The 18,786-nt window shown below is 47.0% G+C and overlaps 1 protein-coding gene across 2 annotated transcripts in view; it reads left to right on the plus strand.

Annotated features, from left to right (window-relative positions):
• STAM (signal transducing adaptor molecule) overlaps positions 1-18,786 on the plus strand; it is a 35,744-nt gene that overhangs the window by 13,137 nt on the left and 3,821 nt on the right. The window contains exons 4-13 of one of the 2 annotated variants that reach the window (XM_077268306.1): positions 914-1,009; positions 3,414-3,560; positions 3,889-3,979; positions 7,819-8,005; positions 9,256-9,350; positions 10,421-10,509; positions 12,055-12,142; positions 13,355-13,409; positions 14,000-14,153; positions 14,243-14,403. In XM_077268306.1, coding sequence (XP_077124421.1) covers positions 914-1,009; positions 3,414-3,560; positions 3,889-3,979; positions 7,819-8,005; positions 9,256-9,350; positions 10,421-10,509; positions 12,055-12,142; positions 13,355-13,409; positions 14,000-14,153; positions 14,243-14,403 — 1,163 coding nt within the window. Of the gene's footprint in view, positions 1-913; positions 1,010-3,413; positions 3,561-3,888; positions 3,980-7,818; positions 8,006-9,255; positions 9,351-10,420; positions 10,510-12,054; positions 12,143-13,354; positions 13,410-13,999; positions 14,154-14,242; positions 14,409-18,786 lie in introns of both variants that reach the window. The other variant, XM_077268307.1, reaches the window with a different exon arrangement.

An 18,786-nucleotide genomic window follows, 5' to 3' on the forward strand; every position in this document is an offset into this window, starting at 1 on the left:
ACCTGCACGAACAGCGCGAATAAAATGTGATCACTCATCAAAGTTCAATGGAAGGGGGGGGGGGGATGTCTGTAGGTAACGACCTGTCCTGGAGGCTGGTGTCATATGCTGAGGCCAAGTCTGTGCCTGGGGCACCTAACTTTACACACCACATAAATGACTGGTATTCCGTGGCAGATAAAGCATTGGATGACCTCCTGAACCAGTTTGCAGATGCACCAACAACCTCGCCACCTTATTTATGGCATCTCTGAAAGTGCACGGCGGTTCCTCTGTGCAGGCGTGCTAATCCCAGTCCAGGGCGCCCTAGCACCGTGCGGACGTGCGCCGGGACCGGCTGTGCCCTAGGACCGTGCGGACGGACACCGGGACCGGCTGTGCCCTAGGACCGTGCGAACGCATGCTGGGATTGGCTGTGCCCTAGGACCGCGCGGATGCGCGCCAAGACCAGCTGTGCCCCGATGCGGATGTGTGCCGAGGCCGGCTGTGCCCTAGGACCGTGCAGACGCGCGCCGAGACTGGCTGTGCCCCGGTGCGGACGCCCCACACCAGTGGAAGCCCTGATCCTGGCCATGTCACAGATATTGATTTCTAGGGATTTGACTTGGTTTGTTCTCCACTATGTGGAGGTCACCTCTGCTGCTTACAACTGTGTACTTCAAATCTTTTTGCTCATCTCTTGTAATATTAATCTATGACTCAAAAACGACTCGAGGATCTTCAAGCCCTGTATTGATCCTGCTTAGATCACCGGTTCCCCTATGATCAGCTAGTCATGAATCCTGCTGGCGGGATGGAGATTGCCCACAGTGGAAACCCCCCTTATAAAGAAACGTGTCTACAGTGGTATTTGGATGAATCTGTGTTTCATGAATCGTCGTTGTTCTAATTATGATTTCCGCTTGTATTTCAGCTGCTCGGAGCTTGTGTGTCCAACTGCGGGAAGATATTTCACTTAGAAGTTTGTTCCAGGGACTTTGCGAGCGAGGTCAGCAGTGTATTAAATAAGGTGAGCCAGTCGCTGTCCTCTGTGGTCTGGGCGCTGCGGGATTGTACTTTGCTCCTTCAGTCATACGGGGTATACACTACACGGAGAAAAGGATTGAGACGCACGGCTTAATGTCTATTTACGAACGTGACAGGACGGCTGGTGGTGCAGAGCTCACTGATACCAGCGCGGTCCTGTAATAGGAGCCATCGGCGTTACGGTGGAACAGAGGGCAGAAAAGTCACCAATGTTCTGCTGACTTTATAACCGAAAAGTCCAGACCTCCTTTGGTATTAACATCAGCACAAACATTGCGTCGGGAGCTTCATGGCCAAGTGGCTGCATGCAGCCGTACATCACCAAGCACAATGTTGAGCGGAGATATGTTCTGTGCAGTGACGGATCACACTTCTCTATCTGGCGTCTGATGGACGAGTGAGTCTGGTGAATGCCAGGAGAACGTTACCCGCCTGACTGCATTGTGCCCGATGTACAGTTTGGTGAAGGAGGGAGAATGGTATGGGGATGTTTTTCAAGGATTTGACCCCATCCCCCCCTTGCCTCCAGTGAAAGGAAATCTTAATTCTTCAGTACAAGACCCTTTGGATAGTTAAAGCTTCCAACTTTGGGGGAACAGTTTGGGAAAGACCCTTTTCGTGCCCTGACTTTTTGATATTGATACCATTTTGGGGTAGATACAATGATCGCCTGTTATTGCAATGTTGCATCAGCCAAAAAAAACCCACGTAATTCTGGAAATGAAGAAATTACAAATATCTGTTTTTGTTTTTTTTGTTGTCTTATTTTCAATGGGGCAGTTGAATTTTTTTTTTTTTTTTTGTTTGTTTGGTTTTTTTTTTAAAATTTTTCACCTTTTCCCCTTATTTGATAATCCCCTTTGAAAAGTTAAAGCTGCTATTATCCGATCACCTGTGCTACACACAGCAGGGCATGCGTAACTGAAATCACGATCTAATATGAACACCGGTCATAAGTCAGCGTTCACCGGAGTATCATAATGACGAGTCTTGTGCAGACTCCTGACTGTCATGACAACCCAGCGGTGCTCCACTATCAAGTGATTGGGGCTCCGTTTCATGGCCAGAACGACGCGCGTCATTCCGGCCAGTGTTAGATATCGCTGTCAGAGATTAACAGCGGGATTTAACTGATTAACAGCCACAGGCGGAGCACTGATCCACACGCGGCTGTTAAAGACACATGACAGCTGATTAAATCAGCTGTCATGTGTGGGGAAAGATGCGGGCTCAGCGCCGGAGCCCGCATTGAAGTCAGGGACATGACAAATGACATAAATGTGTTGTTGATCTTGTCCAAGTCTACACATCAAAGCTGACAACAAGGAATTGTTTGCTTATTTAGTTTGCCTTAAGGCCCCGTCTCACATAGCGATTTACCAACGATCACGACCAGCGATACGACCTGGCCGCGATCGTTGGTAAGTCGTTGTGTGGTCGCTGGGGAGCTGTCACACAGACAGCTCTCTCCAGCGACCAACGATCAGGGGAACGACTTCGGCATCGTTGAAACTGTCTTCAACGATGCCGAAGTCCCCCTGCAGCACCCGGGTAACCAGGGTAAACATCAGGTTACTAAGCGCAGGGCCGCGCTTAGTAACCCGATGTTTACCCTGGTTACCAAAAAAGGTAAGGTCCCTTGCCGTCCGCTTCCTGCTCTGACTGACTGCCGCCGTACAGTGAGAGCACAGCACAGCAGTGACGTCACCGCTGCGCTCTGCTCTCACTGTACGGCCGGATCTCAGTCAGTGCGGGAAGCAGACGGCAAGGGACCTGACGGACACCGAAAGGCGAGTATGTACTGTTTTTTTTTTTTTTTGGGTAACCAGGGTAAACATCGGGTTACTAAGCGCGGCCTTGCGCTTAGTAACCCGATGTTTACCCTGGTTACCAGTGAAGACATCGCTGGATCGGTGTCACACACACCGATTCAGCGATGTCAGCGGGACCTCAACGACCAAAAAAAGGTCCAGGCCATTCCGACACGACCAGCGATCTCACAGCAGGGGCCTGATCACTGGTACGTGTCACACATAGCGAGATCGCTACTGAGGTCGCTGTTGCGTCACAAAACTTGTGACTCAGCAGCGATCTCGCTAGCAATCTCGCTATGTGAGACGGGGCCTTTAGTGGCCTCTGAACACTGGAATATTTCAAGATTTTCTATGGATCGCCATATAAATAAAAGCAGATAAAATAATCAGATGAAAATTGAATTCAATTTTATGATAACTTCTTTTTAAATAGCCATTCATTAAATCTGAGAGGAAGGAAATGTTGGGCCGAGACAGGCGAGTACAGACTTGTGCCCGGCCGTACTCGTGGAATAAGGATAAGTAGTTTTGCTCTTTTTATTGTGAGACTTAACTTTTTTTATTTTTTTACAGGGACACCCAAAAGTTTGTGAAAAGTTAAAAGCGTTGATGGTGGAGTGGGCGGATGATTTCAAGAACGACCCACAACTTAGTCTAATTTCCGCGATGATCAAGAATCTAAAGGAACAAGGCGTGACCTTCCCGGCCATCGGGTCACAGGTGAATGTGACGTTGGGTTGATGCCACGGTTTTTTTTTTCCTGTATAAACACTTGTTCGATAATGTCTCAGAACGAAAATATACAACGGGGTCCTGGTTTGGAGAGAGCTACTGCTGAAAAACATGCCCAATTCTGGGCACACCATCTGGAACTAGTCTGTACATTCAAACCAAAATCGTGCTGAAATCCAGGGTTTATTTGGAGATTTTGCTTTGCAGAGGGTTAAATCTGCTGGGAAATCCACATAGGCAATGGACTGAAATGTGGGGGTCTCGGCAGTCAGCCATATTGTTTCCTACATATGTGACTTGTATGTTTATTTTACAGGCGGCAGAACAAGCTAAAGCGAGCCCTGCGCTGGTCACTAAAGACCCCGGAACCGTGGCCACCAAGAAAGAGGAGGAAGATCTTGCTAAAGGCAAGTTATGCTTGTAATTCGGATCCTACGTTGCTTGGTTTTTTGTTTTTTTTTATTATTATTTATTTATTTCTTTTTTAGCGGCACATGGCATCATTTTATGGATTTAATTTTTATGTGGACTGGTAATCCATGTATAGATGAGGGAACGTATCCCTTTTCAAAGTGGATTTCTACATACAGTATTATTATTTTATGACAAAAAGAAGAATGCAGATTTGAACAGATTCCTAAATGTTCTTCTAAGGACCCGATTCACTTTTTATGCTGTTTCTAAAAAAGTTCTTAATGTTGGAAGATAATGGGGGGTGATCTGAATTATGTAAGCCATTAACAATGGTCATGTATGTGGTTAAACAGCGACAAACGGAGCTAGCCCAAGGTGCTGGCACCCGCCGTGTATTGGGCGGCCTCTGTGCCATACATGCGCAATAGATATTGTAAGATTGCGCTCAGTAACGCATTGGGGAATACTCGCTTGGCACAGGATTCAAGCACACGGGCACGTTTTTTCACTTAAACACAGTCTATACGGTTTATTATGGCATCATATACCGGGTTATGCACAGTTCATGGAACACAATAGGCACCAACCGGTGACATTAACTTGCAGCTTTATCTTAGACACTTCTTATTTCGGCTTTATCTCACGGACACTAAACATGCTGGACCTCTCACTTCGTCCAGTTACCATGGGTGTCCGTACGCCGAACCGTTCTCCAATGTCCCTAGTCATATAGCGCACATGACATTGGGTCACGGTCTGTAAACACGCTGAACCTCACTTTCTCTCTTTCACCTCTTTCTCTAAGGCCCCCACACGGCACTCAGCAGCCTGTCTCCGAAGCTCCTCTTGCATCAACCGGTATCCACTTCAGGCCCCACTCCTTTGGTGGCCTCCTCCACTTCTTCACAAGGTGCAACTGGTACAACTTCTTTGCACCCTTTACGTCTCCGGCGACGGGAGGGCTTGCCCTTCTTGTGGGGCTTTTTTTTACTGTACTCTCTTAATTCCTCAGAGTCACAGTCACCCCAAGAGCCTGTATCACACCCCACAATATGAGGTCCCCGACAGTCACTCTCTATCTGGGTGTCCGCTCCACTCTGTTTAACAACCCCATCCTTATCTACCAGACCACTACCAGTCATATTGTGGCACACTTCAGGTGACGTCAGGTCAGTAAGTTGGGCAGACGCACCTTTTCCTCTGGTCACCCGTATATCTGACCCGTCAGTTTTGGGAGGTGTTACTGCCAATGTCGTGTCACTAAGTTGGGCCCGTTCACCATTTTCCTTGGTCATGCCCACCTTAGGACTGTCAACTCTAGGGGGTGCATTCTCAACATTACTACCTCCCATACACATTATTTCCACAAACACTTCATCCTTTTTCCACCAGTCCCACAGTGCTTCCAAATCTTGTCCTACTACCATGGGACATGACAAGATCAGAACTACAGCTACCTCATGGTACGTGGAAATATCAGCTGAGACAATGTAGAGAGTGGCTACCTGAAGACCTTTAGTGTCCCCACATATGCCACTTACTTTCACCTTTGTCCCAGGTGACACAGAACTTTCAGGAAGGGTCCTCAACAAAGATGCTTCCCTCCCCGGGTCTATCAACCCCCCACACAAGCTCTCAATCCAGCCAAAAAGGACACAGTTGTGACTCCTCATTGATTGCCGCCACTTTTTTGGCTCTGCCCCCTTTTGGGCAAGTGCTCCATTTTTTTACACCACCCCTGTTCGGGTTACAGCCCCCTTTTGGGATTCCACCCCTTTTTGGGCAACCATCCCATCTATCCCTGTTTGGGTTACCGCCCCCTTTTAGGGACACCACCCCTTCCCTTGGGCATATCCCGTGGACTCTCCCACGATATACTCAGGCACCAGTTCGCACAGTACAGAAAAAAAAATGTCTCTGGGTCTGCACTGGATATTAACAACTTGCAGCTTGTTAAGATATTAACTTGCAGCTTTATCTTAGAAACTTCATATTTCGGCTTTATCTCACGGACACTAAACATGCTGGACCTCTCACTTCGTCCAGTTACCATGAGTGTCCGTACGCCGAACAGTTCTCCAATGTCCCTAGTCATATAGCGCACATGACATTGGGTCGCGGTCTCTAAACATGCTGGACCTCACTCCGTTCAGTTACCGTGGGAGACCACACAGTTCATAGACTATCACATGCACCAACAATCAGTGGTACCTTGTGGGAGCTCCTGCTCCACCTGCTGACTCCTCGTCAGTCCTCTCTCCTGGGGAAACTGCTTTACGGGGTTCACCAACTTGCCTCGCCGGCACACATCAGTCAGTCCAGAGCCACCGAAGAACAGTAGCTTCCCCAACACAGACCAACCAGGTCCACGGTCTCTCAGGTGCTCCAGGAAGACTCCACTCACAGGAGCTTCCGACACAGACTGTCCAGGAACATAGTCTTACTGTGCGCTATTCAGGACGTCCATCCCACCTGGGACCGTCCAACATACTGGCATGTGCTCTTCTGGACTCCTACTCCCAGGATTTCCAACACAGGTTACTCAGTGCGCTATTCAGGACGTCCCTCCCTACCGGGGACCGTCCAACACACAGGCATGTGACCTGTCCGAGTGCTATTCGGGACGTCTGTCCAACACCCCAGGCCACCAGGTCCAAAGCCCCACCATGTGCCCTTCAGGGAGACGACACCCCACAATACATAGCCTCTCCAGGACCTTCCAGCATAGACCATTCAGGTCCACACTCAGCGACCATGTGACCCACACCCTGGTCACCTTATGATGCTGTAACCACTCCCACAGGTGGGAGTGTGTATGTGTGGCTGGATCGACCCACCCAACTCTCATAACTAGCCTAGTAAGTCTCCCTTACCACTACACAAACACTTGTGGGACTACAGGTCCCAGAACAACAACATTACATCAGACTTACTATGCAGACTCCCTCTGCGACACATATCGGCCACTTACAATTCTGCCAGTCACTGTTTCACCACCATTATAACAACAGATACGCCTCCATGCATATCCCGAGGAGCACACACAGCGCCCCCTAGCTGCCACAGTGGTCACTGCATCACACTATCGCCCATATATATAAAGAATATTGTATGAAAAGTGTCATTAAAGGCGGCTTATGTGTATTGTCTCATCTCAACAAGCCCTTTAAGTTGCTGACCCAACTTCAGAAACTCGTAGCTAGTGCAGGAAACATTTCACCCAAACATACTGTTATATATGTTGTCTTTTTTTTTTTTTTACACCTGAGATGGACAGAGCTATTTAAAAAAAAAAAGTTGTGCTCCAGTCTGTCTTCTATAATCTGGAAACCAGAAAAATACTTCTGCTATTTTTTTGTCTTTCCTCCTGGACCTATTGGGTGCCAGATTTCTGAAACGATCCTATGTAAATCAACCGGGTCGTTTATGCACCATACTGGAGGGCAAAATAGCCAAACAAGCCAAAAACCAGAAGGCTGTATATATGTGATCACTTCCTTAACGTCGTCTAGAATGTGACTTACACCCGACATGTTGGGTGTGTAGAGCCGCTCCGTCAGCTCCGATAAGTCCTCTCTGCTCCAGCGCAATCTTTGCCAACTGCATCTAAATGGTTAGATCTTTAATGGGTCCTATTAAACCCCCCCCCCATCAGCCAGGAGATCATTAAAAGAAAAGTTATGGATCTCAAAACAAAATATCTTTTACTATCTGGTAATGTAGGATATTATAACTTCTGACTTGCCGAGGGGACTAGCAAGTGAGAATTAAGGGTAGAGTCAGGCCGCGCAGAGACATGGAGACCTCTGACTATACTTTTATTACATTGCAGCAATCGAATTATCCCTGAAAGAACAGAAACAACCCGGGGCGGTGTCCGCTCTGTACCCGAGCACGAGCTTCTTGTCCGGTCACAAGCCCGAAGGCCGGAAGGTGCAGGCCATCTACGACTTTGAAGCCGCTGAGGATAACGAGCTGACGTTTAAAGCGGGTGAAATAGTCACTGTGCTTGATGACAGGTGAGGACCGAGGCCTCAGTCCCTAAAGGGGACCGTTCACTAGATTTAGGGTTCCAAAGGTAAATAGATTATCTTGCTGGTCATTAAAGGGGTTTGGGAAAAGTCCTACCCACGGCTGCAATTGGTTACAAAAAAATAATAAAACATTTCATTGCTCACCCTTCCCAGGTCCAGCGCTGAGTCTCAACCAATGCTCTACCGGTGTCTATTTTTCTTTGTCTGCAACCAATGGATCAAATCTGCGTGAGATGATGACATGAGCCACTGAGCTCACCGATTGGCTGCAGCGCTATCTGCGTGACATTAGCGCTGCAGACAATAACACACTGGCAGCAGACATGGAGTCTCAGTGATGGGATGAGAATACCCCTTTAGTAGAAATCACTGCTCATCTTTCTATTAGTAGAGCGTATATAGGAATATTCTGGCTCTGCTGTACATCATTATAAGTACAGTTCATATAACTGACCAGGAATTGTGAGGCAGAAACTTTAATGAGGCTGTCCATTATTAGAAAACATGGCTGCTTTCATCCAGAAACAGCACCACGCCTTTCTTCAGGTTGTGTACGGTATTGCAACTCAGGTCCATTAATGTCACGAAGACAGCTTCATTAATGGATGGATGTGTTTTTCTGATCCTATACAATTGCTTGAGCAGTCCAAGGAGCCGCCATCCCTGTGACATCAGGGGTCCGGCATATTCATGAGCCTCTTCTCCCCCGTTCCCCAGCCACTGATTGACCACTTTTTACAAATGCACAGTCAGTGGCTGGAGACCAGGGGAGCCGCAGCTTCTGAATACGCCGGACCCCTGACGTCACAGTGATGGACCGTAGCTGCAAGTTTACAATGCAGATGGCCACATAAGTAGGCTTCAGACGGCTGGGATCCACTTACCCCCGCTAAGCCTGGTGCCGGAGATCCGCATGCCCCCACCCCGCTATGCCAGACAGCTGATCTCCGCATGCCCCCACCCCCACTATTTTAGAATTTTGAAGTACATACAAATTGAAGGACCCAGTGGGTTCTCTTTAAGGCGACATTCTGACGTTCGTGGTCGTTGCTTTGTCTGGACCACCCAAGGGTCTCTCCTAACCTGAGCTAGTGGCATCATACTTGTGGAGGCCAGCGAGCGGGCGATCCAGACCGTGCTCAGGCCGTGAATGTCAGATGTGTGAGCTCGGCCTAAGGATCCAGCATTGCCCCCTCCTCGCAGGAGTGCATGTAACACCTATACATTTATTTCAGTGACCCAAACTGGTGGAAAGGAGAGACGAGGGAAGGAATTGGATTATTTCCCTCAAATTTTGTCACCGCTGACCTGACAGCGGAGCCAGAGATGAGTAAGTATGTTGTAATCGGAGCTCGATGTGATTGCAGCCATTACTCTCGAGTGCTGACTATATGGACGGAGTCCGCTCCTGAGCCTGCTGCATAAAGTGCCTGCACGTGGCTCATTTCCACAAGGGGTTTTATCAGGAGGGAAACATTTTCAAACGTGATTATACAGCCATTATAACAGTTTCACAGCAAGTACATCGGCATCATCAGGTCTGCTCTACTGAGAGATCCCATCAGGTATAGACTTTTATTAACCAAAAACCTTTCTATTCCGGTTTTTGGTGTAACCTGTGACCCCAAAAAGGCACAAATTATATTTTACAAATTTACAGGAAAATGTAGAATTATTTTCTTTTTTCGTCACTTACCAACTCTGAAAATTGAGTGCAGTCTCCAAGGACTTTTGTAATTTTTTTTAATTTTTTTTATGACCATATCCAAATTTGTTTATTCTTTTTTTTTTTTTTTGGACAGTCTTGCTTCTTGCTTCTCGCTTTGCAATCTTTCCTTTGCCTACACCAAATATATTATTTTTTTTATTTAATACTCTTTGATACTATACTTTTATTTTCTTGGCCAAAATTTAAAAAGTGAATGAAGTACAACACATTTATTAATACTTCTTGAGTCTCCAAAAAGTTGCATTTTTTTTTTTATATACAGATAAAAGCTGTTGTTATAAAGACGTGGAACAAATACATTTTAACATGCGTTAACCGGTTCCTGTGATGACGGATACATTACATGTCAGGTGCTGGTCGGTCTGTGGCTCAGACTCAGGCCCCTGTCTCCAACCTCTAACAGCAGCAAAAGGGGCTAGCTCTGATTACTGCTCCTGTTTCAACACTTCAATGCTGCTGCCTTTAAGGTGTCTATTGTCCTTCCCGCAACACGATCGCAGGGAGCTGATGGGTTGCAATGGAGCCTGCTGACAGTCCACACAATTGCCATCTTTGTACAATTCCACCAAACTTGGATTTTTTCCCCTATTTCTCAGTACATTCTATGGTATGGTAAAGTGAATGGTTTTCGTACAGCTGCACTTGTCATAAATTCCTGCCTTTATCTCCAGTGAAGACTGAAAAGAAGACGGTTCAATTCAGTGATGAAGTCCAAGTGGAGACAATAGAACCCGAGCCAGAGCCGGTGTACATCGATGAGGTAACCCGTCATGTATGGCGGTGGGGTGATGTATGGGATGGAAGGGGAACTTAGTTTCTGCTGAGGGGTACCAACTCCGCTTTGTCAATTGTACTTTTCCTTAAGCTCTGAGGCCAGTGTCGGAGCACAGACTGTGATGGCTGCTAGTCTCTCTTGACCCACACTCAACAACCATGTATGCCTGTGAGACTGTCAAAGGGATTGTCCTGGCAGTCCGGTGGGGGTCCGACACTTGGCGCCCCTGCTGATCAGCTGTTAAGAGCATGATGAGTTGTGGGGTTTTGCCACACCTGGAGTGCCACAGGAACTTTGTCCTAAGGGTTTGTTGACCCACAGTGGATACACTGGGAATTTTACAGGTAAATTAGTGGGAAAAAATCCACAGTGGGATACTAGCAGATAAGTGGCTGACCTTCTGCAACATGGAATCCAGGTAATCTGGGATAACGCTGCAGTAGAAATCGACCTGCGGATTTTGTCAATGTATGTTGTTAATTTCCCATTACGTTTAGTTTAGAAGTCAGATGGGGTGTAAAATCAGGAAATTCCCCTCCAGTGGTACAATTCTTCTGTGCTCCTTTTTACCATCCTGTACGGACATTTCTGCAGTGCCAGAGTCTCTTGAAAAGTATTTGTTTGCCCATTGGTATCTCCCACCAGCGGGAAGGATGGCCACTCGTGGGGTGCCTCCCACCAGCGGGAAGGATGGCCACTCGGGGGAGTGCCTCCCACCAGCGGAAAGGATGGCCACTCCTGGGGATGACTCCCACCAGCGGGAAGGATGGCCACTCCTGGGGATGCCTCCCACCAGCAGGAAGGATGGCCACTCCTGGGGATGACTCCCACCAGCGGGAAGGATGGCCACTCCTGGGGATGACTCCCACAAGCGGGAAGGATGGCCACTCGGAGGGGGGTGCCTCCCACCAGCGGGAAGGATGGCCACTCCTGGGGATGCCTCCCACCAGCGGGAAGGATGGCCACTCCTGGGGTGCCTCCCAACAGCGGGAAGGATGGCCACTTGGAGGGGGGGTGCCTTCCACCAGCAGGAAGGATGGCCACTCGGGGGAGTGCCTCCCACCAGCGGGTAGGATGGCCACTCGCGGGGGATGCCTCCCACCAGCGGGAAGGATGGCCACTCCTGGGGTGCCTCCCACCAGCGGGAAGGATGGCCACTCGTGGGGTGCCTCCCACCAGCGGGAAGGATGGCCACTCGCGAGGGAAGCCTCCCACCAGCGGGAAGGATGGCCACTCGTGGGGGGAGGTGGGCCCCCACCAGCAGGAACTATGCTGCCGCCTCTTGCAGTAAAGTGCAGTGGGAGGAGAGGGGATTGGGTTGTGAGATTTGTCATCCAGCAGATGTTACAGAGCGGTTTCTCTGCAGGCTGCCATGCATCGCCATAAGCACACATATATAGATGCTGTGGACACCACGTGAGACTAAATTATCTGAAACTTCAGTGACCATTTTACTTTGGGACAGACTTAATTGGGTTCATTTTTGGCAGTTACACATCCATTAATTCTTCCGTTTTCTTTTCTCTGTAGGAAAAAATGGATCAGTTACTACAGATGTTACAGAGTGCAGATCCCACCGATGGATTACCAGATCCAGCAGATCTTATTCACCTTGAAGGTGAGCATGGACAAGACCAAGAAAGTCTCCTTGATGATCGGCCATTTTCGCTTCCTTTAGATCCCACGCTGTTATTTTCTGCTACCGGTCATTATGATTTTTGAAAGTCGCATAGACTAATATTGTACTGTAAATTGTGTGCACTCAAAAAAATAATAATTCGGGGGACTTTTTTTTTTCCTTTTGGGGCTAAAATAATTTTTGCATTTGGGTTTTGTTGTAGCGTTTGGCTTATACAGACTTTTCCCTGCACATCACTGGCTCCCGAATGAGCTAATCTTCTCGGTGAGCTGTTTCTGACAAAGTTTAGAACTCTTTTATTTATCTATTTCTGAGCGCTTCTCAGCTGATGTATGACCACATCAAAGTTAAGCTCCTCTTCGATGTGGTCTGTGGTCCTAAATCGGCACAGAGGAGTTCAGAAAAAGATTTACAGAAGTGTTACGATCTCCCTCTTTTGGGCTCATTTACAGATTCTTAGTTAAATTGTTCTGCAGCCAGCAATGTCCAGGGAAACAGAAGAGCCGCACTGTTCAATATTTTTGATCAAACCCTTTTGTAACGATTATGTTCATCCCCAAATCATTACAGTTGGGTTAAAGAATAAATGTCCTCCAAGGTGTTCATATCCTTTTAAGTAACGTCTGAAAATTAAATCCAGTAGGTGTGTAGGAAGTTACAGTGCATATTGCCCGGCTGTAAACGGGCAGCGCCACACAGTGCAGTATATGGCTAGCTAATATTGAAAAGCGTAACCTTGACCAGTGACGTGCTGCCAGCTGACTAGTGATGGATTGGCTTGTCTGACTCCCTGGTCCGGACATAATCGCAGCCATTTGTCAGCGCTATTGACGCGTTTACATTCAGATTTCCCAACTTAATTTACTGCAGCACCCGAGTGTCTCATTTGTCTTTTCCGTTCGGTGCATACACAAAGCATTTTAATAGAAAACTTCCATGCAGAGGACTTGTCGCCCCTCCTGACTCCTGCATTTAGAAAATCCTTCCATCCCCCGATAATGAACTTTTACTATTCCCTTTGATTTGAGGACCCCCTTTTGAGAGTGTTCAGTGTTACACTTACAACTGATAATATTGATTTATTTCCATGAGGAATAACTGAGGGATGGCTCCAAGAAAAGATGCTCCAGAATATTTTTTATCATATATTGTGTATAAATTTCATTTACTGCATTTACTTTTTATTCGTAGCTGCCTGTCACCAGATGGGGCCAATGATTGACGAAAAGCTGGAAGATATTGACAGGTAGGTTTAATCTCTCCACTGGTTATATTAATTTAACGGAGGCTTAAAGGGTTTCTCGGAGCATACGGTATTGATGACTTGCTCACAGGATAGGTAATCAACACCAGATCATTGGGTGTCCAACACCAGCACCCATCCGATCAGATCGGTATCTAGAAATAAACACCTTGAATGGGTCTGCTAGGCAAACACAGCTGATGGGTGGGAGTGTGAGACCCTCAACAATCTCTCTATCTGGCATCTGATTGGGAAAGTTCGGGGTGGTAGAACATGACCGGCTGCAGAAAGCCCAGACCTGAACCCATCCAACACTTTTGGGATGATCTACGTGGTAGATTGTGATCCCGGCTTCTCCCCAACATCAATGCCTGACCTCACAAATGCTCCTCTGAATGAAGGGGCAGAAATTCCCACAGACACCTCCAAAATCTTTTAGAAATCCTTCCCAGAAAAGTCGAAGGTGATGAAGGGAGAACGCCATAATTAGTAGCCGCTTTTTGACCCACGATTTGGTCTTGTTTCGTATAATACTGTAACCTTCATGCAGAAAATGTAACTCCGTACCGTGACCCATCTCTGCTGTTCTGCAGGAAACACTCTGAACTTTCAGACCTAAACGTCAAGGCCATGGAAGCGCTGTCATTATACACAAAGCTAATGAACGAAGACCCTATGTATTCCATGTACGCCAAGATGCAGAACCAGCAGTACTACATGCCGCCAGCAGGGGGCGCCGCACAACAGGTGCTGTAATCTGCGGGTGGACGGTGCCCTGCGTTCTCCTGCAGGAGGAGACTTTTCTATTGATTTCATTTCCTTGTCTCCCTTTTTAGACGTATCAAGGACAACATCCGAACGCCACTTATCTTGTTAGTGGGAACACGCAGATGGGCCCCATACAGACCTACCCAGTCCCTCCAGAACAGCTTCCGGTAGCCACAGTGCTTCCTACGGCCTCCGAACTCCCCAGCCAGTCACCGCAAGCTTCCTATAAGTAACGTGAATATATTTTTGTACTTTTACACAGCACGCGAGCGATAATGTTCTCCCATATCTCTGTCACTGGAGCTTCTATTAGTCTATTGTAGAAGAAGATGATGGGAGTAATCCCTGGCGCAGCTTCATCATGACTCGCTATAAACATCAGCGCCGGCGTCCCTTTATCCCGACATTACTGCTCCTCAGCATTGCTGTGGCGGGAAGGGTCGTGTGACCGCTGCAGACAATCTGGGCAAACTAGTTGCTTGCAGCGGTCAGAGATGAGTGTGTATTTTATTTTATTTTAGGGCCCATTTTTAAACAAATAAAGTATTGGACAACCCCTTTAAAACACTTTTTGTACAGTACAATTCATTTTATATAGCATTGGTGAAAAGGTTCTGGTTCCATCTTCTGAGATCACATGGTGTGTGTATATGTTATCTATTTTACTTTTTTTACTCGCTTATATAGCGCCATTATTTTTAACAGTTCTTTACAGACATTATCATCGCTGTCCCCATTGGGACTCCCAATCTAGATTCCCTATCAGTATGTCTTTATAGTGTGGGAGGAAACCGGAGAACCCGGAGAAACCCACACAGACACAGGGAGAACATGCAAACTGACATGCTTGACCTCTGCTTCATTCATTGTTTATAGTACTGCTGGTAAAAATGGAGCGCCGTGCTCTGCTGTTTCCACTAGTCCCATTGACCAGGAATAGAGCAGAAGTTGAAGATGTTCTCCTCTGCTTATTTCAAGATCTGGGCTCAGCATTGCCGTATTTATGGGCATCCCAAAGCACGGATCTTAGTGTGGTTTATTCTGTGTCGTTTTTGGCGGTCAGTGTTTCTTTCTCTCTTCATTGGGGGACACAGGTAACCATGGGGTGTATGCTGCGGCCACTAGGAGCCTGACACTATGCAAATAAAGAAAAATATAGTATACACCCTCCAACAGGCACCAGGCAACTCAGTTGGTGCAAAAGCAGTAGTAGGAACAGGTGATATAAAACTCAACCTATGTACCGACCCACAACAACGGCACGTTAGCCAACACGGTACAACCTAAAGGGAGGGTGCTGTGTCCCCCAAAGAAGGCTCCAAGAAAGAGATTTTACGGTAAGAACCAAAAATCCCTCTTTCTTTCTCGCTTCATTGGGGGACACAGGTAACCATGGGACGTCCAAAAGCAGTCCCCAGGGTGGGATAATAAGAACAGAGAACTAGGTCGGGCCGGTGCGAAACCGCCGCCTGCAATATCTTCCTACCCAGTCCTGCATCCGCAGAAGCCCCAATGAAGGCTCCTAGTAAGATTTTATGTTTTTTTTTCTCTCCGAGAGTGATGTTTTTTTTCTGACCGTTTTCCAGTAGTCTTTTCTTTGCACCTGAAAAACAGAAAAGCATAGGCTTGTATAATACACTAGATGCTAGCCCGATTCTAACGCATCGGATATTCTAGAATATGTATGTAGTTTATTTATGAAGATTTTAGAATAATACATTGAATAGACAGGATTCGGACAGCCGCGACCAATTAGTGAAGCGTGGTTCAAATCCCACGCCAATTCGCGGCTGGACTGCGCCTGTCGCTGATTGTTCGCGGCCGGCCATGTAGTATATAACAGCCCACATAGTAAATAGCACAGCCACGTAGTATATAGCACAGCCACGTAGTATATAGCACAGCCACGTAGTATATAGCACAGCCCACGGAGTATATAGCGCAGCCACGTAGTATATAGCACAGCCCACAGAGTATACAGTGGGGCAAAAAAGTATTTAGTCAGTCAGCAATAGTGCAAGTTCCACCACTTAAAAAGATGAGAGGCGTCTGTAATTTACATCATAGGTAGACCTCAACTATGGGAGACAAACTGAGAAAAAAAAATCCAGAAAATCACATTTTCTGTTTTTTTATCATTTTATTTGCATATTATGGTGGAAAATAAGTATTTGGTCAGAAACAAAATTTCATCTCAATACTTTGTAATATATCCTTTGTTGGCAATGACAGAGGTCAAACGTTTTCTGTAAGTCTTCACAAGGTTGCCACACACTGTTGTTGGTATGTTGGCCCATTCCTCCATGCAGATCTCCTCTAGAGCAGTGATGTTTTGGGCTTTTCGCTTGGCAACACGGACTTTCAACTCCCTCCAAAGGTTTTCTATAGGGTTGAGATCTGGAGACTGGCTAGGCCACTCCAGGACCTTGAAATGCTTCTTACGAAGCCACTCCTTCGTTGCCCTGGCGGTGTGCTTTGGATCATTGTCGTGTTGAAAGACCCAGCCATGTTTCATCTTCAATGCCCTTGCTGATGGAAGGAGGTTTGCACTCAAAATCTCACGATACATGGCCCCATTCATTCTTTCATGTACCCGGATCAGTCGTCCTGGCCCCTTTGCAGAGAAACAGCCCCAAAGCATGATGTTTCCACCACCATGCTTTACAGTAGGTATGGTGTTGGATGGATGCAACTCAGTATTCTTTTTCCTCCAAACACGACAAGTTGTGTTTCTACCAAACAGTTCCAGTTTGGTTTCATCAGACCATAGGACATTCTCCCAAAACTCCTCTGGATCATCCAAATGCTCTCTAGCAAACTTCAGACAGGCCCGGACATGTACTGGCTTAAGCAGTGGGACACGTCTGGCACTGCAGGATCTGAGTCCATGGTGGCGTAGTGTGTTACTTATGGTAGGCCTTGTTACATTGGTCCCAGCTCTCTGCAGTTCATTCACTAGGTCCCCCCGCGTGGTTCTGGGATTTTTGCTCACCGTTCTTGTGATCATTCTGACCCCACGGGGTGGGATTTTGCGTGGAGCCCCAGATCGAGGGAGATTATCAGTGGTCTTGAATGTCTTCCATTTTCCAATTATTGCTCCCACTGTTGATTTCTTCACTCCAAGCTGGTTGGCTTTTGCAGATTCAGTCTTCCCAGCCTGGTGCAGGGCTACAATTTTGTTTCTGGTGTCCTTTGATAGCTCTTTAGTCTTCACCATAGTGGAGTTTGGAGTCAGACTGTTTGAGGGTGTGCACAGGTGTCTTTTTATACTGATAACAAGTTTAAACTGGTGCCATTACTACAGGTAATGAGTGGAGGAAAGAGGAGACTCTTAAAGAAGAAGTTACAGGTCTGTGAGAGCCAGAAATCTTGATTGTTTGTTTCTGACCAAATACTTATTTTCCACCATAAAATGCAAATAAAATGATAAAAAAACAGACAATGTGATTTTCTGGATTTTTTTTTCTCAGTTTGTCTCCCATAGTTGAGGTCTACCTATGATGTAAATTACAGACGCCTCTCATCTTTTTAAGTGGTGGAACTTGCACTATTGCTGACTGACTAAATACTTTTTTGCCCCACTGTATAGCACAGCCACGTAGTATATAGCACAGCCCACGGAGTATATAGCACAGCCACGTAGTATATAACACAGCCCACGTAGTATATAGCACAGCCACGGAGTGTATAACAGCCCACATACCATATAACACAGCTACGTAGTTTATAACAGCCCACGTAGCATATAACACAGCTCACGTATATAACAGCCCACGCACGCAGTATATAACACAGCCCACGTAGTGTATAACACAGCCCACGTAGCGTATAGCACAGGCCACGTAGTGTATAACACAGGCCACGTAGTGTATAACACAGGCCACGTAGTATATTGCACAGGCCACGTAGTATATTGCACAGGCCACGTAGTATATTGCACAGGCCACGTAGTATATTGCACAGCCCACGTAGTACATTGCACAGAGGTAACGGAGTGCATTACACCGCGGCATAACGTGGCCCGTTACTGCTGCCATTAACCCTGTGAGCGCTGACTGGAGGGGAGTATGGAGCAGGCACTGACTGCGGGGAGGAAGGAGCGGCCATTTGCCGCCGGACTGAGCCTGTCACTGATTGGTCGCGGCAATCAGCGACTTAGATTTCAATGACAGACAGAGGCCGCGACCAATGAATATCCGTGACAGACAGAAGGACAGACAGAAAGACAGAAGTGGCCCTTAGACAATTATATAGTAGATTATTTAAAAAAAACAAAAACACAGCGCTGACATTTCATAATGAGTAACATGTAATTGGGAGATGGATTAAATCCTGATGTAATTAGCTCACATGTGTGAATATATATTGTAACATCCTTAGCTCTGCTGTGCCGCTGGGCTCTGCTGTGCCGCTGGACTCTGCTACTTCTCTGCCTGTGTGAGACACCTGGTTTTCCCCAGCTCTGCTGCTGGGCTCTGGGAAAATAAAACCTTACCTCTGCTGCCTCTGTAATTGTGAGTCACCTGACATCTCTGCTATAAAGCTCAGCTCTGGACTGTTAAGCTTAGTTTGATTGTGAGTCCACTGACCAACACCAGCAGCGTCACGGATC

Source organism: Ranitomeya variabilis, chromosome 6, assembly GCF_051348905.1.
Source record: "Ranitomeya variabilis isolate aRanVar5 chromosome 6, aRanVar5.hap1, whole genome shotgun sequence".
In the NCBI taxonomy this organism is placed as follows: domain Eukaryota; kingdom Metazoa; phylum Chordata; class Amphibia; order Anura; family Dendrobatidae; genus Ranitomeya; species Ranitomeya variabilis.